Source organism: Dermochelys coriacea, chromosome 22, assembly GCF_009764565.3.
Source record: "Dermochelys coriacea isolate rDerCor1 chromosome 22, rDerCor1.pri.v4, whole genome shotgun sequence".
Classification (NCBI taxonomy): domain Eukaryota; kingdom Metazoa; phylum Chordata; order Testudines; family Dermochelyidae; genus Dermochelys; species Dermochelys coriacea.
In genome coordinates this window covers 10,425,935-10,452,623 of record NC_050089.1, presented here as the reverse complement: position 1 = coordinate 10,452,623, position 26,689 = coordinate 10,425,935, and the positions used below count along the sequence as shown (strand labels likewise).

At 41.1% G+C, this 26,689-nt stretch overlaps 1 protein-coding gene across 2 annotated transcripts; it reads left to right on the top strand.

Moving 5' to 3' along the window:
* Window positions 1-25,295, top strand: CRTAM (cytotoxic and regulatory T cell molecule). 2 transcript variants are annotated; one of them, XM_043500754.1, is made up of 15 exons: window positions 9-106; window positions 5,864-6,010; window positions 9,667-9,819; window positions 15,280-15,423; window positions 18,193-18,354; window positions 19,206-19,280; window positions 19,386-19,490; window positions 19,783-19,848; window positions 20,048-20,155; window positions 20,977-21,075; window positions 21,732-21,809; window positions 22,280-22,369; window positions 22,967-23,113; window positions 23,542-23,607; window positions 25,126-25,295. In XM_043500754.1, the coding sequence occupies exons 1-15, from the start codon at window positions 58-60 to the stop codon at window positions 25,254-25,256; spliced, it is 1,620 nt and encodes a 539-aa protein (XP_043356689.1). In that variant the 5' UTR covers window positions 9-57; the 3' UTR covers window positions 25,257-25,295. The 2 variants fall into 2 exon arrangements, with proteins under 2 accessions (XP_038236649.1, XP_043356689.1); XM_038380721.2 differs by lacking the exon at window positions 19,783-19,848 and having other exon boundaries at window positions 1-106.
* The last annotated feature ends 1,394 nt before the right edge of the window (window positions 25,296-26,689 follow it).

Genomic DNA, 26,689 nt, shown 5'->3' with positions numbered 1-26,689 from the left:
AAGAGGAAGTTCGTGCAGCATAACAGACAGAGACGGGCTACACTTACATCCCACAACATGACTTTCACCGCTGTGCTCTGTATCGTGGCTTTGTTACCACTGCAAGGTAAGCGACATTGTTTAACTGCCTGTCTTAAAAGCTCTTAAACGGAATTATTTTGTTTACAGAACTTCACTGTACCACACGCCAGAATGCTTTTTATTATTAACTGCATTGCACTATTACCATCAAGCTTTTCAATAGGATCTTCTGCCACCTAAGGGCCACTCAGTTCCAATTAACTGTTAAACCCAAGGACAATAATTTGCCTTATAAACCTTGGAAACACAGTGTAGAGGACAGAGAGCCAGGAACTGCTGAATTCTCATCTGATCCTGACTCACAAAATAGCCTTACATGACTTACATCTCTCTACCTCCGTTTGCCCATCTGTAAAATAGGACTAATGGCAGCTACCTTGCAGGTGTGCTATAAGGGTTACCTAGCCTTGTTAATGTTTAGAGAGTGCTTTGAAAACAGAGAACGCTATATAAATGCTCAGTATTATTATTCCTGCTACAGGATGTAGCCCCTTTTACATATGTTGCTAACCTGTACCTCATCACTCACACGCATCAGCATATGTGCAAGGATTGCCTGTGGACATGTCAAATAATTACAGCTTCCATTCCTGATCCTTGCATGATTTTTGCACTGCCTGCAGTATGAACCCCAAAAGGATAGTCTCTCCCCACTTCTTGACAAAGATTTAAGAGAAGAAACTGCAGTAAGGTCTCATTTCCTGAGACTTTGGTAATAGTGCAAAATATACTACTATACCAGTGTACTGTGAATGCGAGTCCAGATTAAAGTAAATAGACAAAATACACTTTACATTACATCATCCCTGGGATGGGGTATATCATTATTGCTTGTGTTTGTTAACTAAGTGATCACCTTTAAAACTAGTCATTTTAATCTTAAATTAAATTGATATGGTTATTTTGGTATTTGCAGTGTTCCATATACTTACTCTAAGGAATACCCTGGGAATACAGTGAACCCTGAGATCATAGTATTAAGTTATTATCTAAAGCAATTGACCATCTTTTGGGGCAACCACTGTACTCTAATTTGCAAAATCCTGTTGTGCATACAATAAGCTTCTCAGATATCAGTGTTAATTAGCGAGGTTCTACTATCCAATCAAACCAGCTCATAGGCAGGGCCCCATGTATTTTGCAGTTATAAATTTGCCACAAATCACTCCTTGCTGCAGAATGCGTTCCAGAATCTCATTTTCTTTGTTAATAATATTTCTAGTCTGATGGTTGTAAAAATAATGTTGAAAACATGAACTGAGTGTAAACCTCTGCAGTGATTTCTGTATGAGTCTGCAGACAGCCTGAAACAATAGCTCTGAGAGATGTAAACTGCTCCATTCATCCCAGTCCTGCTACCTCTTGCTGTCCAGTTTTCCCCAAGAGGAGTAATGGATTGTACTACAGCACACGCTCTCTGCATTGTTCCATGGAACTGGGAAACAGGGTGGTCATGGAGACAGAGCTTGTGGCCAGCTTGTAGCCAGGGAGCTGACCTAGGGATATACACTGGGTTTCCCAAAGGCATAGCTGCCACGGTCTAGGTGGCTGAAGTGATGAGCCATTGAAACTGGCTACCAGATTCACCCCTTGCCATCTTCAAAAGTAATCAACAAATTTTACATCAATAAATATATGCAATCTGAGCCATGGCTGAGTATGTTTGCGTGAGGGTTGGGAGAAGGACGGGAATGAAGGGCATTTCATGGTGCCTGAATTAATTCACATTACCCCAGCACTGGAGTTGTTGTGAAATTTGGTCCCAATGTGCCTGTAGATTTTACTTTAATAAGGTAATTTGATTCCCAACACTTCTATGGAACATGTGCAATCTGATGGGGAAGGGTTGTCAGGGACTCCCCACCAGCCAGTGCATTAAGAACGCCCACCAGAAAAGAAGGGTTCAGGCATTCAGAGGTGGATGCGACTAAGATAACACTGCCTCAGGCAGCATTAACACAGGCTGAGATATTCCACAGGTTCAGCAAATGGGAGAGGATGATGGAACAACGTGCAGACACTATCATCACCTTCCCCCCACCAGTCCCACTTTCTTCCACCTGCAGATCCAAATGAGTTTCCATGGGGCTGGGTGAAGAGAGAACAATGCTGCAGAAAGGGCCTCCCATCCCCTGCAGCCACATTCTCCATTATGCCCCTGGGGTTTCTGTCCTCCTCGCCCCATTCATAGAGATGGAGGAGACATGATCTGATCGCTGGTTACTCAAAGTAATGTTCTGAGGAGATACTGTGCAGAATGTGAATGATCTGCAATGCCCAGTCATCTGAAAACCCAAACAATACCATTGTTCACTTCAGTTTAGAGACGGACCTCAGTCCTTGTCTGTGGTTGAGGTGCACTTGGGACAACTTGAGGAAGGGAAGCTGGCCAAATCTCCACTCCTTCCTGCAATCCTGAGCTGGCTGTGCACTGGGTTGCTCCCATGGAATAATTCAGCACAGCCTAGAGGTGGCTTTAGTTTCCTCCAGGTACCAATGGCTCAATGGGGTCATTAGAGCAACTGGGGATCAATGGAGCACAGAGATAACCCTGACTGCATCCCCTACACTATCCATAGGGAGTGGGGCAAGATGAATATCTCCCTATATTAGGATGTCCCTTTTTTGACCAGCTACAATGGCTTTAGAACCGCTGTGTTGGGGGAACAGGGCAACGTTGACCCTGGACAGAGAGGGAAATTCGGCCCATGAGTCATGGCCAGTGAACATCCCACTGTCTCAGCTGGAAAGTCTGTGTGTGTTCAGTTCTGGGCTTTAGTCTATTTTTTTTAAATATGCTTTCCTATTTAGAGTCTGGTTTCTCTCACTTCAAAGAGTGTGATGTGACAGACCCCCCACGCCAATGTTAGTGACAGGAAATAGTAAAGATGCAGAAAGGCCCTGTGGAAAACCACAGATGAGGCTACACTAACAAGATGAACCCGGTAATGCACTTCTTCATAGATGGAACTACCGAGGGCTCACAAAAGGAATGTTTTCTTTTGCCATCGGGTCTGTGGCAATCATTTCTAAGTGCCATGAAACCTGAAAAACTAGCTTATTGTTATTTTCCTCATATAATGGACCCTTTTTTGTTTCAAAAACAATTTAATACTGGGATATGGAGATGGTATCACATGTAAACAAATATATGGCTGAGCCACTTAAATAGAACACACACTGCCGGCAAAGTGTCCTCTATGGGAGAAACACCAACCGAATCAACTTCTTCCTCAATCATAATTTCTCACGTCACTTTCATTGGGGTAATTTTGGTCTATATGCCCTTAAAATGGCTAACTGAAAGCACAACATATTCATGGTTGTCACTATCTGCTTGTCTCCTACAAAGGCATCCATAAAACAGCCCTGGTCATTATAATTCGGCAGCAAAAAATCACATCTGTTGAATGACATGAATTGAATGATTTGCTAGCGTGTCATTATGGTGCTGAATAATGGGTTGACCACTGAATCAGAAAGAATTAGAATTTACGAACGCATCGCAATGTATAGATTCTATGGCCACAAGGGACCATTGTGATCATCTAGTCTGACCTCCTGCACACAGGTCATAGGACTTCCTTGAATTTATTCTGGCTTCAAGTCCAGTAGCTGTGCCTGAACTAGAGCATAACGACAGGTGTCCCCTCACTTACAGTGGGTGAGAATCAAGAGTAACTCCACTGAAGTCAATGGAATTTCACCGGGGTAAAATATTGTAAGCATGAGAAGAATCAGCCCCACAGTATCTTTTTATGACCAATTGGTTTGTATTGGATGAGTCACTCCTTCATGCAAAAGGACAACCTCTGTGCTTCCTGGTTCTGGCCCAGGTAGACAGCAAAATACTCAAGTACCATGAGAGTTAGTCCTGCAGCTTCATGGACCCTATAGATCAGACAGTGAGGACCACAATGATACAAACAACTGAAGCCTTGGGTGTGCATCCAGCTCAATTTACAGTGATCTACCCTGGGGACAAAGTTTGCCTTCCATGAGAGCTCCCAGCTACACTGCTAATCATTTCTCTCTGCCACTCCCGGGGTGAGAGATGAGTAAGGACATGGAGGGAGATGTGGCTACAGACCTGCATATCTACCACCTTCCCTACAGCCAGCCCAATCCTGCTGTCACTGAAGTCAGTAAAAAACCTCCTGTTGACTTTAGTAGCAAAGAACCTAACCTTGCCATTTTTGGTTCTTTTAAGAAAATAAAATGCTTCCTATTTGTGCAACCAAAGCAGACTCATTGCCCCAAAGGTTCAGCACTCCCACACCCTGGCAGGCAATTTGCTGTAGGCAGCTACTTTAAAAAAAAAACTGATTGAAAAACAAATTCCCTTAACTGCCTATTTACTTAGCTCTGACACAGTTACTGCTGTTCATAATTTCGCCAACGCATGTTTGTTTGGAGGAGGCCAAAAAACATTTAAGGCCATAAAACATTTTCACAAAGTGCATTTTATATCTCAGCATGGTCAATTCTGGCTGGGAAGAGGAACGTACTTTATTGCTTCACTGTAAAATGAGCTGGGAGAATGGAATTTCTTTTTAGTTACATATGTTAGGCCAGATCCTGACTTTAATGGAGCGCAGTACCAATTTACTGCAACTGAAGATCTAGACATTTGAATATAAAAGGGTTGATTTTCAAAGATGCTGAGCACCCACAATTACTATTAATTTAAACTGGAGTTGGGAGAGCTCACCACTTCTGAAAATCAGGCACAACGATGGGTAATTGCAAGACAGTGCTTTGATCTTTGAGTCATTTGTTCAAATCTGCCCAGGCTGGTAACTAAAAATCACTGTGTGTTTAAATGCATAAAGCACATATTCATCGAATCCATCTATTTCTGGCTCTTTGATGGCTTGTGTAAAATAAATTGAGGGGTCCGTTGTGGTGGGCAGGTGCGCAACATCAGAAAACCACCACTACAAGAGTTGGGAGTCTCAGCAGAGCTTCCAAAGATCAAACAGGTCATAACACTGAACCCTCTTCTAATCCATAGAGGGCTGTGGAAAGACATCTGTGGGATTATGGCTGCAGGCTAAGACTCTGGAGACTTGAGTTCGGTTCTGAGTTCTTCCACAGACATTGAGGCCAAGATCCTCAAAGGTATTTAGGAAATTGATTTCAATGGAACTTAGACACCTAAATGCATCCGATGAAGTGAGCTGTAGCTCACGAAAGCTTATGCTCTAATAAATTTGTTAGTCTCTAAGGTGCCACAAGTACTCCTTTTCTTTTTGCTAAATACCTTTGAATCTGGACCTGAGTGTCTTTGTGCCTTAGTGCTCTACCTTCAAAATGGGGATAATAGCACTCCCTTGCCTTAGAGTGATGCTGAGAGGATAAATACATTAATAACTGTGAGGTGTGCAGATACCTATGGCAGATGAAGACCATAGAGATACTGACATTAAATAGAGTGGCACATTCACGGAACAGGGAAGCATGAGTCCCTGTCCCTGTTCTGGGGATAGAGGAGTTCAGTCCTTAGGTCTGTCGAGCCAGCGCCTCTTGTTGGCATTAGATTCATTCTCGGGGCTTGTCTACAAGGGGAAATTTACCAGTATAACTCCTATTCTAGAACAAGTGTGTCTAAATGGGGAGTTATACTGGTACAAATGTACAATTATACCAGTAGAATTATGCTGGTAAATTTCCCCTTGCAGACAAGCCTTTTTTCAAAAAAGCAGCAGGTTGGTGTATTGCACTATGGGGAATGCTCTCAGTTTGCCTCACATCACATTTCACAACTGTTTTTCTCTGGCAGGGGATTTTCAAGAGGTTCACACTGAAAGTGTAACTGTGGAGGAGGGGCAGGATTTAAGCCTACAATGTGATTTTACCGGAGACCACGAATCTGCCTTCACATGGTCAAACCCTCGGGGGTTTCTCATTTTTCTAAAGAGCAACCGAGGTAAGTGTCAAAACCTGCTTCCAAGTTACTTTCCATTTGATAGAAGAGGGGTCAGTCATCGGTGGTCTTTCCTATATCCCACCTACTGTAAGATCTGACTCACCTACAGGCCCATTTACAGCTCTTGTACATTCAGTCTCTTTCCTACAGGAAGTTGATTAAATGGAAACCCCACCAGAGTGGTTTGTAAATGGGGCCTCAAGCAATAAACTGTATTTACCACTAACACCATCATCCCAGCTCAAAAACCCACCACTGACTGAAAGGACCTACGCGTGCTATAGATTGTGACTTATCTAGCTGAGAAAGAAGGTTCAAAGTGTTCCTTGCTTAGAATCCACATTGGTTTTTAACTTATTAAAAAAGCAACTGTTTTGATAAGAAGCTGGTGAGTGCTATAACCATGGAGACCGCTAACTGATGCAAACATACCCATGTTTATTGCTACCTTGTCTTCTACCCCACACCTGTCCGTCCCCCAATTCTATCTTGTCACTCCTAGATTGTGAGCTCTGTGGGACAGCGACTGTCTGTGTCTTACTTATTTGTACAGAGCAGAGCAGAGCGGACCCTGATCACTCTTAGGTGCACTAAAATCTACTGGGATTTTTCAAAGGGAATCCGGCACCCAACTCCCGTTGAAATTCAGCATGAACTGAGTACCCCACAGCTAATGGGTCCCTTTGAGAATTTCAGCTAAAATCATCATTGATATGATTGCTGAGTGGATAACTGCTAAATTTATTGAATGAATAATCTGACAAATACATTTACCAGATAATTTACTCAATAAAGTTTGCAAACATGTCCAGATGGAATACATGGTGAACTTTTTAAATATTGATATTATTGTTATTATTATTATTTTCCCAGCTCCTAAATCATGTATATGCTTTTGAAAATTTTGTCCAATTCAATTTACCAATCTCAAAGAGGTGTAATAGTAGGTTAGGATGGAAGATCATACAAAGAGTCTATAAACCCAGATCTTCAGCTGGTGTCAATCTGCATGACTTCATTGAAGTCAGTGAAACTACACTGATATTGCCAGGGGTGCTGGAAAATCTGTATCGTGGGGGTGCTGAAAGCCATTGAACCAAACTGTAAACCCTGTATCTGATGGAAACCACTTCAAGCCAGGGAGTATGGCAGCACCCCTAGTTCCAGCACCTAGGGATATTGCACCAGCTGAGGATTTGACCCACAGTCTATTCCTCTGCAAAGGCATGAGATAATCTCCTTTTCGGGTGTATAATATTAAAGTGATATTAAACATGAGGATTAGTGCTTGTAAAGTAATTGATAAGTCTAAAGCACCAGTATTTTTGCTTTTATTTTCCATGTTAGGGGAGAAACAAAATTTTATGCCATATGTGGGCATTTGCGTTCTCAGTCTTATCACCATAAGCCTCTGTTCAAAGAAGCAATGTGACACACAGCTTAACAAATCATTTTCTTATTCCATATGGAAAAAAATTAAACATGACGAACCATCTAACTTACACACAACAGTGATTTGAAATTTTTTTTCCATGTTTAGTCCTTTCCAGAAATTTAATCACCAGTGATTCCATCACTCGCCTAAATATTTTTAAAGCCTGAAAAAGCCTCAACTAAAAAAGAAGTTTCTGAGGTCCTTTAGTCTCCCCCAATGGATGGCCCATTTCCTCAATTTCAGTTCACTTTAAAGTCAGGCTGTTACTTTCTGTGTTGTGATTGCGGTGAGCAAAGGCGACACCGGGGAGGGGCGGGGGGGGGTCACATGCTCCTCCCCAGACAACTGGGGGTAGGGGTACATTCAGCAGGAACTGCAGCGGTGAAAGGAGCAAAATGTGGGGCTACCCGGCGGCCTCACAGCAGCAGCTCCTCCGGCATGGCTGTACTGCCCCCAGCCCTTCCGCGCAGCTGTGTCTCCTGGGGTCTGTACAGCCATGCCGGAGGACAGGGCTGGGGGTGGGACCATTGCAGCCACGCCAGAGGAAATCCCAGCGTGGGGCTGCCTGGCGGCCTGCTCCTTCCATCGCTGCGGTTCCTGGGGGAGCCGTGCAGCACTGAAATGAACCACAAGGCTCTCCCGGGAACCACAGCGGCGAAAGGGGCAGAACGTGGGACTACCACTCCCAGGAGCCAGCGCCCCACACTGGCAGCTCCTCTGGCATGGCTGTACCGGTCCCGCCCCCAGCCCTGTCCTCCGTCATGGCTGTACAGACCCCAGGAGACACAGCTGCGTGGAAGGGCTGGGGGCGGTACATGAGGCTGGCCTCTTTTCGCCTGAAATTGGCATCCTGCACAGCAGCAGGACAGAGCCGCCCCAGCTGCACATAATATGGGATGGGGAGGGACAGGGACAGCGTGGGGGTCCAGGCTGGGGGGCAGAGAGGAGTCACATGGGGGGTCACATGCCCCCCCTTTAGCTGGTGCCCACCTTTGTGTCCCTCCCATGAGTCGCCGGCGGGAGAGCTGATGTGACCTGCTCGACTCAATCCCAAGATTCCCATGGGTCACACAAGGGAAAGAAGGAAGGAGTGTCCTGGAAGCCCAAAGAGATATTAATCTGCTGAGAGATCTGGATATTCCAGGAAGGTGTCTCATTAAAGGGCAACTAATTAGGCAAAACTAGGATCAGAGGATCAGACAACTCATTAATACTTCAAGATTTATGGACGTGGCGCATTACATAATTCCACCCCCCTTTTGCAGATGGGGAAACAGGCCCATCACCATGAGATGGTGCATAAAGTAACACAGTGAGTCTGTCTCTGAGAGGGGAATAGAACCCCACTCTCTGGAGTCCTAACATGCACTGGATCATGGTACAGCCCCTTCCATGTTGCCATTTCATAATCCTCCAAACATTTGCTGATATTTACCTGCCCCGGGACCCAAATTCCATTAGTATCTTGAGAGCCCCCACAAACCTACATCAATGAATTTAGTCTCAAAACCCTCCCCTGTGAGGCAAGGAAGTCTAAGAGGAGGCCAGGTGGTTTAGTGGATGGTGCACTAGCCTGGTTCTATTCCCAGTTCTGCCTGCTGCCTGGCCTTGGGCAAAGCACTTCATCTCTCTGTGCCTCTGTTTACCCTTCCACCCTTTGTCTGTCTTCTCTCTTTAAACTTTAAACTCATTGGAGCAGAGACATCTTCTACTGCATGTCTGTACAGCACCTAGTACAATAAGGCCCCAGTCTAGGTTGGGGGCCTCTAAGTACTACTGCAATATAAATAATTAACATTAGCCCCATTTGACAGATGGGAAACTGAGGCAAAGAGATTTGCATAAAGTCACACAGGAAATCTGTGGCAGAGCCAGGGGATGAACTGTAGTTTCCTGAGTGCAAGAAGAATGTTTTACCCACAAGACCCATCTGCTTCTCAAACCAAACTTCTTTCTGAGCTTTGAAACACACAGGAAACGTTATGACCTCCCTTCCCCCACATAAGCACTATTTTTAATTTATTGATATATCTCTATTTCCCATATCCAGCTAGGAATGATTAGCACTAGAATTGTTCATTAAACACTGAGAGCAAATGAATGAAAAAGAATGTCTTTCAAACCTGATGAACAAAGCCAATCTCACCTGCTATCACTTTGATTACCCATGTCGCTCGTATGGACCAATGCACTTACTATGCCATTCTTTTTTCACTTACAGGTTTAAAAGATCAGAGATACAAGCTTATCCATTATTCAAAATATAAATTATCTATCAGCCTCTCTAATGTAACAGTACAGGATGAAGGCACATACACATGCTTCTACTATGACGTACCAGTCAAAACCAAGAAAGTGAATGTTACTGTCTTAGGTGAGTTCCATTAGAGAATCTAAATTTGCATAGGTTTCTAATAAAATCCACCCTCCTCCTACACCTTTTTTTCCTGAATGACGGCCATCCCATTTTACTGTATTCTTTTGTAATGATATGTTTATGAGGCCATGTTGTAGTAACTAAGGCCTCAAAGTTATGAGTTATTACTATTCAAGAATTGCCCAGGTATCAAAACCTTTTAGAAATGATAGAACAGAGGGCTAAGAGAATAAAAACCCAGTGTCTAACAGCTAGATTTCTTCAACAGGCTGAGGAAATGCCGAGTTGCGGCAGCCTTTCACAAGAGTGTACTGCTGGTACTGCTAATAAGAGCTCCCCTGTTCCTTGTCTGTGAATGAGTTAAACATTAAATGCATATCAAAAGTGAAGATATTATATAATATGCCAAATAGAGTGGTCAAATAGGGAACTTAATGGAATCTAATTTTATTATTCAAATGTGTATAAGTGAGAAGTCAGCTATAAGTGGTACAGTATTGGGCAAACTTTAATGACAGGGTTTACCTCATGGGCAATGCTTTTAGGAAAGCAAGGGACTGTGCTCATATTGGTGTGCTTTTACTTTAAGTGATAAACCGAGGAAGTCAGGCTAATGCTTGCAATCAAACATGCTTATGCTACCAAGTCAGTGAAATATGCTTGTGCTAAAAGAGGCAGTGAATAAAAGGAACTGAAATCAAATAGTATGTTTATAAGGACATTTGACCACAGAGAGGAATAACCAGAAATGTAACTATTTGATTCATAATGCAAAGACTCAGCTCGGCATACATACCAAGGTTCCACCATTCTTGTTAAAAAGAACAAAACCAGAAGATTTATACAGGTCTACCAGCCTGTTGAAGAACAACAGTTCTTGAAGTGACATTGTATTGTATAATGGACTGTTAAAAGAAGTTTGAAAAGCATCAAAGACTATGGAGGGACTCTGTATACATTATATGAACCCTACACTGAACATTTCAGCAACTAGCAAAGTATTGATAGAGAAACTGCTACCTGAGTGAGCATAACTGCAAAGTAGGCCAAAGCATACACCGCAAAGGGGCCCATGAAAAGTGATTTGTTTGTGGCGTGAGCAAACCAGCTGGTGCTCAAGGTATGTCCCAAAATAGTTGCACCAACAGTTATGACCTAACTTATTTCAGATAAGCTGGAGTGACCAAATGTATTGCACAAAGAGACTAGAAAATTCAAGTCCACTGGAAGAATTCAGCTGACATGCCATTCTCTGATTGAATGGTGAGAGAGGACAACTTTCATTTTGGTTGGACATTTAGAATCTTGAGAAGTATGGGTCACCATCTGATTGAGCCACACCCAGAACCTCCAAGAAGAGCGACAAAGTTGGACCACCCAGCAAAAATAGGATAAAACAGCTTGTCTCCTTCGGCACATCGCTTCCTGAAAGCCAAAGACACCTGGAAGGAGGAAGAACTGAGTTCCTGGGTTGGCCACCTGGGAATCCTCTTCGTTGTCACCTATCTCTTTCTATTTTCCAACAACTCAGGTTACCCACTAGCACACCAGGAAAAGACTATAGTCATGTCCATCCTTTGCTCCATCTATTTATACATGGTCAGCTCCTGCTATGGAGATATCTGAGCTGAAAGCTAACAGCTGAGCAAAGATCTGGTGATAAGCAACACACAGACTTTCTTTTGGGTCACAATGCAAAACAGTCAATTTACCACTTACTAAAACTAGACACCTAACTAGTCCAGAAGTGTATATGTTCCCACATGCTTTAAAGATGGTCAGAGAGTTGAAATGTGTGTTCTTATTTTGTAATAGATTCATAGATATTAAAGTCAGAAGGGACCATTATGATCATCTAGTCTGACCTCCTGCACAATGCAGGCCACAGAATCTCACCCACCCACTCCTGCAAGAAACCTCTCACCTATGTCTGAGCTACTGAAGTCCTCAAATCATGGTTTAAAGACTTTAAGGTGCAGAGAATCCTCCAGCAAGTGACCCGTGCCCCACGCTGCAGGGGAAGGTGAAAAACTCCCAGGGCCTCTGCCAATCTGCCCTGGAGGAAAATTTCTTCTTGACCCCAAATATGGCGATCAGCTCAACCCTGAGCATGTGGGCAAGATTCACCAGCCAGATACCCAGGAAAGAATTCTCTGTAGTAACTCAGATCCCACCCCATCTAACATCCCATCACAGGCCATTGGGCCTATTTACCATGAATAGTTAAAGATCAATTAATTGCCAAAATCATGTTATCCCATCATACCATCTCCTCCATAAATTTATCGAGTTTAATCTTGAAGCCAGATAGGTCTTTTGCCCCCACTGCTTCCCTTGGAAGGCTGTTCCAGAACTTCACTCCTCTGATGGTTAGAAACCTTTGTCTAAGTACAAGTCTAAACTTCCTGATGGCCAGTTTATATCCATTTGTTCTTGTGTCCACATTGGTACTGAGCTTAAATAACTCCTCTCCCTCCCTGGTATTTATCCCTCTGATATATTTATAGAGAGCAATCATATCTCCCCTCTGCCTTCTTTTGGTTAGACTAAACAAGCAAAGCTCCTTGAGTCTCCCTTCATAAGATAGGTTTTCCATTCCTCGGATCATCCTTGTAGCCCTTCTCTGTACCTGTTCCAGTTTGAATTCATCCTTCTTAAACATGGGAGACCAGAACTGCACACGGTATTCCAGATGAGGGCTCACCAGTGTCTTGTATAATGATACTAACATCTCCTTATCTCTACTGGAAATACCTCACTTGATGCATCCCAAGACCGCATTAGCTTTTTTCATGGCCGTATCACATTGGCAGCTCATAGTCATCCTGTGGTCAGCCAATACTCCAAGTTCCTTCTCCTCCTCCGTTACTTCTAATTAATGCATCCCCAGCTTATAACTAAAATTCTTGTTATTAATCCCTAAATGCATGACCTTACACTTCTCACTAGTAAATTTCATCCTATTACTCCTGTTTACAAGATCATCCAGATCTTCCTGTATGATATCCCGGTCCTTCTCTAAATTGGCAATACCTCTCAGCTTTGTATCATCTGCAAATTTTATTAGCATACTCCTACTTTTTGTGCCGAGGTCAATAATAAAAAGATTAAATAAGATTGGTCCCAAAACCGATTCCTGAGGAGCTCCACTGGTAACCTCCCTCCAGCCTGACAGTTCACCTTTCAGTATGACCTGCTGTAGTCTCCCCTTTAACCAATTCCTTATTCACCTTTCAATTTTCATATTGATCCCCATCTTTTCCAATTTAACTAATAATTCCCATATGGCATATCAAACGCCTTACTGAAATCCAGTTAAATTAGATCCACTGCGTTTCTTTGTCTAAAAAATCTGTTACTTTCTCAAAGAAGGAGATCAGGTTGGTTTGGCACAATCTACATTTTGTAAAACCTTGTTGTATTTTGTCCCATTTACCATTGACCTCAATGTCCTTAACTACTTTCTCCTTCAAAAATTTTTCCAAGACCTTGCATACTACAGATGTCAAACTAATAGACCTGTGGTTACCCAGATCACTTTTGTTTCCTTTCTTAAAAATAGGAACTATGTTAGCAATTCTCCAGTCATACGGTACAACCCCTGAGTTTACAGAGTTGCAATGTGTGTCCTTATTTTGTAATAGGTTCCAGTCAAGATCATTGTAACGTAGATTTGAAACTGAACAAATTACTGTTACCTAATATTGCAGACTACTGCATATGTATCTACCACAGTTAATGGTTTCATACTGCTTTTCAAGTAATCTGTGTATACAGCCATAAAATGAGATCAAGTGTTCAAGCTTCTTGAACAGCACTCAGTCTGTACAGCTTGTCATAAGTGCAGAATTTATGTTAGTTAGGAGTGTTATCCAGATCCTGGGGCTAATATAATTTTGTGGTGAAGTAGGTTAAAAGCGTTGACTACAATAGATCCATTCATTGGGAAGGAGACTTTGGTAAATTGGTATGTAAGTAATCAACCGAATTACCTTGTGATCTAGCTTTGTATTGTTTTTCCTCTGTTGTGTTCGCAACACTGGAGTTGATAACCAATTGGCATAAGTGAGGCCCTATTCTGAGGGACTCAAGTCAAAATCTAAACAAGGTCACTTTCCTAAGATAGTGAATGAGTATAAGTGTTATTCTCTATTGTGGTTATGTAATTTGATTCTGCAAACGTAAATAGTTATATAAACCCATTTTCTAGTTTGTTAGCCAAATCATAGTTCAATGCTATTTTTTGTTGCTTTATATAAGAACATAAGAATGGCCATACTGGGTCAGACCAAAGGTCCATCTAGCCCAGTATCCTGTCTTCCGACAGTGGCCAATGCTGTGTGCCCCAGAGGGAATGAACAGAACAGGTAAACATCAAGTGATCCATCCCCAGTCGCCTATTCCTAGATTCTGGCAAACAGAGACTAGGGACACCATCCTTGCCCATCCTGGCTAATAGCCATTGATGGACCTATCCTCCACGAACTTATCTAGTTCTTTTTTTAACCCTGTTATAGTTTTGGCCTTCACAACATCCTCTAGCAAAGAGTACCACAGACTGACTGTGCGATGTGTGAAAAAATAATTCCTTTTGGGGGTTCACAGATAATTGCATTATTTGATTAGAAGAGATTGGTGCTTTTTAAACTTTCTGGGCCCTTGTACTAGCTTGCCAGAATGCCTTTGGGCTTCACAACATAGCGGGGCACTGATTTCTCCTACTTAATGATGTAATTGACTGCAAAGCTGCCGTGTGGAGAAGCCTATGTTCCATCATAGACTAGAGCTGCAGAACTGAATGGGAAGCTGGGAATGACAGTGGCCAACAGAGAAAGTCAACACTAAGATAGGGGTAGGGAGCCTTGAGTATTAGTCTTAAAAGTCTGAAGTACAGTGAGTAAATAAAGTACCCTAAATGCAGCTCAGTGTGGATGGTAGGCCAAATTCTCTGCCCCCTCTCTATTCTTGGGCAGTGCAGGATGGAATCTGTCCCTCACCTCTTTGCTGGGGAGGTTCTAGTGTGGAGATGTTTCCAGTGAGTACAGAGACAGCATAGCACCATCCCTGCTACACTTCATCCCCGGAAAAGGGAATGTCTGGGGGAGAAAGAGGTGTTGTCACAGCACACTGTGCTCTGGCTATGCTCAGCTGGGAAACAATCTCTTGGAAACTGTTGCCAGCTGGTGCAAGTTAGAACAGCCTCTATGCTGCTCTAACCAGTAATGGGGCCAGGGAAGGAATCAGCCAGACATGTCCAGTTTTTTGGGTCAGGGGCTACATCTTCATATGCAGTTGTATCGTGCCAAGGAACAGGGAGCCCTGATCCTGGCTGGGGCCTCAAGGTGCACCCTTAATTGAAAGAAATAATAATATAGGGTGAGGTACATGCGACCAATTATAAAACTGATTGCACAAGACTGTAAGAGCCTAATGTCACCATGTGTCCCTTTGTTACAGCTGCTCCCTCCAAGCCACTGTTGGAAGTATCAGATATTAGAACCAATGGCAAAGAAGAAAAGATTGTACTGAGCTGCTTAACCCAGGGAAGCAAGCCTCCTCCTCAGATTACATGGCTGCTAAATAATGGGCTGGAAGTCGATGGTGAGTTTTAAAAGGCCACTAAGTGGTGTGCATTTGTTGGAATATTCTTATCAGCCATTGATGTTCTGTACAAATACCACTGAACCAGCATTGGTCCCATTTGGAAAGGTCTCAGCACCCGGGGATAGGAGGCCTGAGAACTGGATACAAGTGATAAATTCTAGGGAGCCCTCTTTTTAAAGGGAGGGGGTTGACTCAAGACAGCTAACAGTGGCACAACTTTCACAGCATAGACATAGTAGTTAATCCTTAATCTGCCTCTGCGACTAACCCCATTTTCTAGGTGGGGGAGCTGAGGAACACACAGGTTAAGAGCCACATTCTAAATCCCTTTTTCACACTGAATATAGCACTTACCCATGCCAGTAGTTCCCTTGCTTACTGAAGGTTGCACTATTTGTCCTTGAGTGACTTGCTCAAGCCCAAACAGCAAGCCCATAAAAGCCAACATTGGAACTCAAATCCTGGTTCCTGGCACTCAACCCACCAGATGCCTCTCAATGTCAGTTAATGAAGATCCATCTTCCCCGGTAGAGCTCTGAGCACATGCATTTAAAGGGAGAGTAAGGAGCTACTGGTGTGGTTTAAACAACTGTCCTAAATATTGTGACCTAATAATAACTGCCTTGCTAGCAGGAGCAGCAATACACTTAAGAGGAAATGCAGGTCACTCTGAGCATGTGGGGGATAGATCAGAAAGAATAGGTGTGAATGGTTTCCTCTCTTACTTTACTTTCTATTTTGGATCATAAAGTGAAACTTGTATTTTGGGTCATGAAGCAAAGCTTGCAAGTCTTCACCTTTAGTGAAGATGATCTATCTTTAGTGTTGGTAAAAGATATATTTTCAGAGTTCCCTATTTTAAAGGAAGCTTGGGAGATTCGGAGTTGTGCAGTCTATCTAGAAAGTAATAAAGATGTAGATTATATGGACAATATTACACAATGCAACCAAGAGAGAGAGGTCTTTTATATCTTGTATAAACTGCTGCATTATTTCAACGTGCCTTGCTTAGTTTGTTAATCTGATTATGCAGTTGTGTATGCAATACTGAAGCCTGGGGAATTTAAAAACTGCGGCTTACCTACCTGCTCTCTTGGCAGTTTGGATCTTTATGTATGGATGGTCCCAAGCTGGAGCATTTTATTCCTGATGCAATGTGCCCTTTGACCTTAAGTCACATGGGCATCTGGGAAATGTATTTGTGTAACTAAGGATCCATATTGTTCTAGGCTTTTTTGTTTGATACCTGAATAGAGTTTTATGATGCAGGCTTTGATATTAAAGAGTGATGAGGAATTCTCTCATCTGTTGGCAGTACATGCAAATTAAATGGATTATAGTTTTGAATGGAAAATTTTTTATTTTGTTGGGTGATAAATTTTATCTCCTTCTTTAAAGAAGGCTAGAACCAAGGAATTTCTTTGACTAAAAAGTATAAATATTACCAGAGTTAACAGAGAGAAAGCTAGTTCTAGAAAGAGATTGTAGGCTAAAAGTATTAATTATAATTTGTCTTATCAATTGACAGATACTGTGAATTGATTTCAAGACATTAATGCCTACAGTAGAAAATGCCGTAAGCAGGGCTGGCTCTAGGCAAAAGAGGAAAAAAAAAAAAAAAAGAAGAAGAAGATGGCCGAAATGCTGCCCCTGGAATTGTCTTTGTTGGTACCTAGAGTCCGTCCTGGCCATTAGAGATTATTGTGCCACGAAGAAAAATTTGAAAAGAACTGATTTAGCACACACATTTAGAATTTATTCCTTTACATCATTAACTACATCCTTGTTTTTCCACATGGCACTGTTAATAAAGAGGTAACATCATCTAATAGACTGAGCAATGAACTTGGAGGGCAGGAATGCTTGTGTCCTCAATCTGGCTGTCCCATTAGTTTACTAGATGACTTTAGGCAAGTCACTTAATCTTTTTGTGTCTCTTTCCCCTGTTATAAAATAAGGATAGTGAAAGCAACATCACAGAGTTCATGGGAGGATTAATACAGTGCTTTAAAAATTAAAACTGCTGTATCAAGGATTGTTAGTGTATGTGCAAATACTGGGCACGCATAATATATATTTATTTGCAGATTTAATAGCTGCAATCTGTGTGAATATGGTAACAAATCTAGGGCTATCTGGGAACTTCACTATTGTGACTAGGGTGACCAGATGTCCCGATTTTATAGGGACAGTCCAGATTTTGGGGTCCTTTTCTTATATGGGCTCCTATTAACTCCCACCCCCGTCCCGATTTTTCACATTTGCTGTCTGGTCACCCTAGTTGTGACAATGTTGTACTCAGATCTCCGGGTTGACTGCAGAACCAAAACTCAGATCCTTGTCCTGCTTCAAAGTTATAGGCCCTTATCTCTTGAGCTTAAAGCCCTTTAGCAGTATAGGGCTATGACCCAGCTGATTCCATTTAGGAGAGATCAGAGGTGCTCATGTGGGCACACTACCCATAATAGTGTGGAACTTGCTTATATGCTTATAGTGAACTCTGATATAGTGAAGTAAAACAGAACTCCTAGGTTTTTTTCCATGCATGGTAGCGTGTAGATTGTAACTAAGCGATTCTGTCAAAAACATGACTTTGCTCTGCATGGGCTCTGCTGTGATCCATTTATACAATGGAAACACTTTTGCTCAGCATTCATGTGTTGCTTTAGCAGACCAAAAGTAAAGCAGATTTATGACTGGAAGGTTTTTCGTTAAATTGCTTTTGACAGTAAAGCACTTAAATGTTTTCTTCAAATGGTTACGTAGGTGACATCAAACACAAGTTTGAACACGATGGAAAGAAATGCAACACAACCAGCACTCTCATAGTCCATGCATACAACCAAAATTCAACAGCCAGTTGTGTCGTTCGTCATGAAACCCTTCGAGGAGAAAGACTGACAGCATCTTTCCAGTTTGAACGTTTCAGTAAGAACAGCTTTTATTGAAGCATTGGTTGATCGGTAGTGATTCCTTTTTAACATTTGAGCTTGAAGAATAATACTGCTCTCTTGTATAGTGATTTTCATCAATAGATCTCAAAGTCTGTTGCAACACATAACAGTAATATCATCCCCCTTTTACTGATGCGGAAACTGAGGCACAGAGGAGCAAAGTCACCCAACAAACCAGTGATAAAGCTGGGACTTGAACCTAGGTCTCTCGAGTCCTAAAACAGTGGCCCCATCCACTAGGCCACACTGAATTACCCTATTATGTCTCTGCATAGATATAGATGCATAACTAAAGGTGTGGTCTACCATTCAGAGAACAAGGTCTCTTTAGTGTCTGGTTTTGGAAGACCATACTCTCCCGTGGTTAAAGAAGGGACTTGGAGCTTGATTCCTAGGTTCTACTACCATGTCTGCCTCTTACTGACAGTGAACCTGATCCAGAACCCATTGAAGTCCGTGGGAATCCTGGGTTTCTGTGTTATATTGGAACATTCACTTCTGCTCCTTAAGTATCAGAGGGGTAGCCGTGTTAGTCTGTATCCACAAAAACAACGAGGAGTCCGGTGGCACCTTAAAGACTAATAGATTTATTTGCTCATAAGCTTTCGTGGGTAAAAAACCTTATGCCCAAATCAATCTATTAGTCTTTAAGGTGCCACTGGACTTCTGCTCCTTGTACCTCTGTTTAGCATCTGTAAAATGGGCCTAATACTTATTTACCTCCCATACATACTGTTAGATTAAGTTAATGCTTGTAAAGTGCTTGGAGAGCTTCGAATGAAAGAAACTAGGAAAATTCAAAGTATTATTATTATTGTTTTTCAGCGACTACTACAGGCTCAGCTCCAAGTATGTTAGAAATAAGCACGAGGACCTCTGAGCATCCTCAGCATTATATGGGTAAGTACAATAATAAAAAGCCACTGACAACAACAACAAAAAAAGATTTTTTTATTAATATCATTTATCAAGGTTCTCCCTTTAACGCATTGGTTGTTCCATTAGAATCCACAGAAGCTACCCCGAAATCTATAATACAGACATCACCTGTGAGCATATCTCTAGCAACAAGTACCCAACAGGAAGTTTTTTCTTCTCAGATGACAGTTGGTAGGTTCCAAGTTTTAAAAACTTTTCACTGTTGTAAATTAAACAATATAAATTGTAGAGTAGTGCTGAATTAAGGCAATCTGGGGCTTAGTGGGGAAAGGTTCAATATCATGGTCAAACTGCTTGGCCAATGTTATTTTTTATTATGTATATGTGTCCACATCATTATGAAATAAATCATATAAAATTATTTGTAAAATGTTTTTGCCCAGAATATGGGCTGCAAAAGAATACTCGGGGATAGTATTGATTACTACTTGCATTGTGATCAGAATTGGGTTTTTCTTTCCAATGATTGCTACAGAGTCCAATCCAAATATTAACACCGTCTTCTCTCAAAATCCTCTGCACTCTACTGATAAGAATTTTAAATTCATTTTTTCTTTAGTCCATATCATTTTTTAAAAAAATGGATAGCTGGCCCCATATCAAAACCTAGAGCCAAATATCTCTGGAGCTTGGGAAATTTCAGATCTGGATTCCATCTTTCTGGGTTGGGTTTATTTCTAAAATAAATCTTCCAATTTTCATGTCTTGTTTGGTGGATATTCCTTTAGGATCCAGCCAACCAAACTTTCCTACCACTGTACCTGAGAAGCCATCTACTACCAGCTTACCAGCAATACCTACCCAGCAGAGGGAATTACCAGCCAACACAACTATTTGTAAGTAAACTTTTTTTTCTTAATGACATTAAGGCAATTTGTTAAAATGTCACATGTAGAACAGCTGGAAATGCTGCTGAGAACAAATTTATATTCCAGTTGTTACAAAGATCCTTGAAACACAAAACACAATAGTTGTTGCACATAAGTGAACATTTTAGAATTGCATCCATCATAGAGAAAGACTGCTTCTCTCTTTGTTGTGAAGACAAACACATGGAGACATGTGGGGGCAGGTCCTCAGGTGGTGTCAATTGTCATAGCTCCATCAATGCATGCTATGATTTTATTAATACCTATCCCTATGGATGCACTAGGTGGCACTGTGCCACAGGCTGACAGAAAATAAGTATGGTCAACAAACCTTAAGGCTTAAACTGTAAAGTTATTCAAGTGATAAAAGCAGGATTGTCCCCAGATATAAAGAGGGAGGGAGGGAGGAGCTGCATTACCACTATATGAATTGTTTGACAGTGAGAGACTTTCCAACCTTTAAAGGGATCTCTCTGGTTGCGCATAGTTATTTTATGGAAGAGATTTGGAAATGGACATTAGTCAATTTTTTTTTACACCAGTGCAGTTTGGCCCAGATCCTCAAAGGTATTTAGCTGCCTAACTCCCATTAATTTCATAGAAGTTAGGCATCTAAACATCTTAAAGAATCCCAGCCTTTGAAAATATCCCACTGTACATGTAATGTCATAGATAGACACAGCATATAGAGCAATTTTGTTTTACAAACGTGAGTTTAATTTATACTCTGAATGTACATAGTTATTTGTGTATAAGAAAAAAAAATATTTCTCTTTTCATTTCTGCAGGGTCAGAAGTAAAACTAACCGTAAATGAGGAAATTTCTAGTACAGAAGCACCGGCAACAAGTAGTGAACCAGGCACTCAGAATGCTAACAGCACCATTGGTACGTGTGCTAATGAATGTCCTTGTAAGCCAAGCCATGTGCTCTAGTGAACAGGGCTGGGAGGCAGGGACTCCCCAGTTCTAATTCGGGGTCTGCCACTGACTTATTTCATTACCTTGGGCGAGTCATCTAAAGGCTCCACTGAGACTTTTCAAAGTTGCTTCAGGAATTTCCATGTCCAGTTCCTACCTATCCAAATGCTCTCAAGATTTAGAAAACATCAGCCTCTCATTCTGGTTACCATACTGTAAAATGGGGATCATTAATGTTCACCTGCCTATCAGGGGTGTTTGAGACTCAGCTACAGCGGGTGTTGTACAGTGCTTTGAAGGTGGAAACGTCTAAGTATTGTTATAATTAATATTAGCTAAAGAATACGATGTCTTGTCTTCAGTGGGACTTTACATGAGTCAGGAGTGAGGAAGACCTGAGTAAGGACATCAAGGTTTGGCCCTAAGGCACTTTTGAAAACTCCAGCCTTAAATAGCATTTATTAGAACTGTAGTTAAGAGTTTCCACAAAACATATTGTCAGAGTCCTGAAATATTTACTTAGTAAGGCAGAATTTTTGTTGGGTCTGTCAATAGTTTGGTTATCTGATCAGACTACTGAAAGGGATAAGGAAGTCAAAATATTTTCTACTTTTATTTCTACAGAGCCAGAAATAACTTCTCTTACAGATATACCAGCAATAAACAATGAACAATCAACTCAAAACTCCAACATCACCACTGGTAAATTTCTTAATGATGGGATAACATGGTAATCTAATGAATTGAACACAGGGCGGGAGCCAGGAAATCAAATTCTAAATTAACTTGTAACACTGGATCACACTGTAATGTTGGCCAACTCACTTAACTTGTTGTTTTTCAGTTTCCTCAATTGTAAAACAGAAACAACACTTTCAAACCTACTAGAGCTATTTTGAGGCTTAATTGTTTGATTCTTCTACACTGTGGCAAGGCTACAAACCCTAAATTTTATAATTAATACCACCTAAAGAATACAGAGCCAGATCATCAACTCATGTAAATCAACATAGCTTCATTGAAATCACTGTTGCTATCCCAATTTACATCAGCTGAGAATCTGGCACATATACATTCCTCAAAATAATTAAATGTTGAATTAATACTGCAAAATGTAAATAATCTGGGTGACTGTGATTGGGCTAATCAGATAAACACTTTTCATTCTACAGGATCTGAAATGATATTAAATGTGACCTCTGGGACAGAAGAACCATCAACAAGCCATGAAGAAACAACTCTGAATTGTAATGCCACCATCAGTAAGTTCTTGTTAATACTAAACGTGAAATGGGCCTTCCTGAAGTCAGCCTGGTTCCCAGCAGCTAAGTGTCTACATCACCAAACCGACCAAGAAGGACACTATAGGGCTGCCCTTGCTAAGGTGGGCCCATGGAGACTGAAAACAATGTTAGCATCTCGAGGCATTGAGCTAAATTCTCTGCTGGTCCACTGACTTCAGTGGAGTTTTTCCCGTTTTTACACAAGCAGAAAATGTGTCCTGGTTCCTCCAGGTTAATGATGGGGAAGTTTACCTTGCTGTTTCCTATGTATTTCTTCTCTAAGATCCTGGTCCAAAGACCGCTAAACTCAATGAAAAGACTATAATGGATTTTGGCTCAGACCTGAAACCAGTCTCTAGTATTGTCAACTTGCCCCTTTTGTGGCCAGTATGTTCTCAAACACAAACTTGAAGAACAATCTAATCATTAGGCTTAAAAATGATCTCACATTATCTACATTGTCCGCTGCTTTATTTCTGATCACCTGGCAATCTCTCTAATAGACAGTCCTCATCTTGTTAGCTAAATGTCACAGGTAGTAGCTACCTAACTATATTAAAAATATTTCTTTTATAGAAACCGATCTTAATTCTGAAGGAATCAGACAAAGGCAAACAAGTGTTTTGTTGCCAGTCCTGGTAGCTGTCCTTATTTTTCTGATGCTCATCATAGTCCTGCTCTTCATGAGGAAGCTGCAAAAAGCACACAGAGTTTGGAAGAGAGGTGAATGATCACACAATCTAAATCTCCAGTAATGTCTATGTTTAGGATGGGTGTGAGGGACTGGATAGTTTAGGGGACTGGTAACAGGATATGGGATCCTTGCATGTCTAGGTCATTGGTTAAAATCAAGCCTGTGTCAGTGGTGACTGGAAGTTATTACAAACGGCTGTTCAGGATCCAAGGGGAAATGATTGGTGGTCTCGGGCCAAACCTCAATGGACAAGAGTCTTTATCACAAAAGCCACCACCAATGACTGTCTCTAATCAGCTCCTTTTTGCAGTCCAACTACTGAATGGACATGAGGACTGAATTGCCCTCTTAACCCTGGCTATTCTTCTAGTTCAGTATTTAGTCATGCAGGGATGGAGGGGTGGGCAAATGTATGAAAAAAGCTGCAACTTCTTATTTTCATTTGTTTTCTACACAGAAAATGACACTTCAGAACAGACATTGGAGAGTTACAAATCCAGGTCTAATGAAGACAATGGACAAGGTAAGCTACCGCCATGACCCCAGGCCATTGAAGCTCCCATTGAAATCAGAGTTTGGCTACTGACTTCAGCCAGACCAGGTTCAAGCCAACCTCATTGTTTAGGAAAGATTTGCAAACTGCACATCTTAAGCTTCAATCATATATTTTAGTCAAATCTTCTTAATGGGCCCAATGCCCACTGCAGATACATGACCATTTTAATAATCTCTCGCATTCACCATAATAACTGGGAAACCCATTACAGATTACATTTATGCTTAACACTTTTGACTGGGATTTTCAAAGGAGTCTAACAGTTAGTTGTACAAATCCTATTGGAATTCAGAGAGTTGGGTGCCCAACTCCCATACGTGTCTTTAAAAATCACAGCCTTTATTTGGTTTTTATTAGCTGGTTTTGGTAGTTACATGTTCACAAATATTATAAATGACAAATGCTCACCTCTAAACTCATTATTAGTTATTTGGGGGTGATGAGGTGTGAAAGATAAGGGAGGCCAAGGAGATAAGACCTTGCCTTTTCCAAAACATTGCAAGTGGTAAAATGCTGCAAAGCAGGGGCTACCCAAATTTCAAGACACCAAGAACTTCCTTTGCAACTTGCTGTGAACCTAAGGGGCACACCTTCTCTAGGGAAGTGGTGGATACCCCATGACTTGCAGTCTTTAAGTCAAGACTGGTGTCTTTCTAAAGAATATGCTACAGCTCAAACAGAAATCATGGGCTCAATGCAGAAATTATTGGGTAAGATTCCTTGTCTCATGTTATGCAGGAAGTGAGACTAGATGATTGTAATGCTCCTCCTGGCATTAAGATCTATGAATACTTACAGAAATATTTTTATCAAAAATAAATACGCATACGTGTAATATTTGGTGGGACTTGCAATTTCTGTTAATCAAACAAAGGTACTTGTTTGTGGATTTCATCAGCAAAAAATACTTGCACTTCATCAGCTTTGTCCTCACTCTGTAGTTACAGAAAGAGCCAGCTGTGAGCTGCATTTTGAAACTCTGAGGGACACCTGGGTGTAAAGTGTATTCCTACTGTACCATTGGAATCTATATAAACACATGCAGCTTTATGGCTAAAAAGTCAGACTAGTCAAAAAAGGGAGGGAAATTTGCAAACATTTTTTAAATAAAAATTTTTTAAAATAAAAAGTCAATAACCTTACACTTGACAAATTTTGATCAGCTCTATAATTGGTAGAAAAATGAGGGGGGGGAATCAAACTTTTGTCAAAAAAAAGGGGGGGAAAGATTTTATTTCAAAATTCAAAGTATTTCAATCAGCTTTAGTGGAAAGAACCAATTATTTTCTTAACCACAAATTAACCTACATTGGCTCACATCCTCCAGCTCAATCACTCTTAAAAATTGGTAGTGCTCCTGTCACTGTATATCTATACACCATCTCTTTTGGATTTATCAGTAATGTTGTAGCAAGAATGAATTTCCATCAAAATAAACCCCTCAGTCTATACAAAGACATCAACAAATATGCATTTGTCTTCCAGTTGCCAATCAGAAGCCTAACATGCAATACGTAACTGAAGGATATGCAGCAACAATAAAGTCGAATTCAGAACAAAGAGATATTTCAGCATTTGAGAAACAGCTGGCATATGGAAAAGAAACTAATGTATAGAAGTCAGGACTTGTTGGCAACATTGTACTATGTACAGAATCAATATGGTGTGTTCTCGTATTTATATTGTGACTAATCTGATGGTATGTAAAACTGTCAATCTGTGACGTATCAACATCACAGCAGGATTTCAAACAGAGGAAGAAATGCATGATAAAATGGCTGGTCTCAACCTGGATTCTAGTTTGGATCACAGTGTTAACATTAAAAAGACGTAGCTGGAAGAGGTGCTCATAGAAATCCATTAGCAATGCATGCTTTCAATTAGCTATTTAATCAGCAGATTTAATCAGCTATTTAAATCAACAGATTTAATTCATGGGTATCATAAATGGATCAGACATATACTAGAGCAAGTCATTTCAGCAGCAAGGATCCTGATAATGGAATGCACAACCAGCCATCATTATATGAGACACAAAATTACTGAGAGGTTCATGCAACAGTTCTGTAGCCTCCTGAGATGCATTGTCTAAAGATGAGACTGGGAGGCAAGAATTTCTGAGAAAGCACTTACAGCCAATATTTTTGAATTTGGGTGATCAAAGTTAGGCATCTAATGATATTTCACCTAAATCAATACTTAGTTAATGAAATAAAAACATCATGATTTTAGAGGTGCAGAGCAACCTGCAGTTCCTGTTGACTTCAAACATTTCTGCTGTAAAACCTGTAAACCTGTAATCAGGTTAATACTACTTCCCTGCCTCACAAGGCAGTCGTGAGAATTAACTAGTTGTTTATAAAGTGCTTGACAATTAAACCTACAGCTACTAGTCCTGTCTTCACAGTCGTTTGCCTTTTGAGGGCTTCCATAAATGTTACTAAGGGTATGATCTGAAGACAATGGGGTGACACAGGAATGGCCGAGGGTACAATTTGGCTTTCAGATCTATATTTCTGGTGGAACTGTCAGGGCCCAGGATGAGTTTGTGGGGCTGTTCAAAAAAAAAAAATTTTCGCTTGCAGACTGAGCGAATCTGATATGAAAACCAATGACACACAATGACGACAGAACCCCACACTACTACTGTTAGTAACTTTTTAGCACAGAATCATGCTTCAGTGAGAATTGCGGATCTGAATTAAGTCCAGGCCATGACATTAGATTTAAGGTAATCCTTAAAAGGATATTGCACCCATTTTGCTCATGTCAGATGATAGCACTTCTCATCACAGGTAACGAGTGAAAAAACAGACTTTAGACTAACCATAGATGTCACTGCCATTACTGTTAGCAGTAATATGATTTTAATACTGGAAGATGACTTCACGTTTGACACGAGGTGTGTGGACTCCAGTGTAAAAGACTACCAGTTTCCAGCAAGTTTTAATATTGGTTCAACAATCAGACTTGAATTGTTTAATATTTAAACAAAACCGTGAAAGAGCATAAACAACTGATTGTTTTTAAACTTAGTTTGTAAAATGCT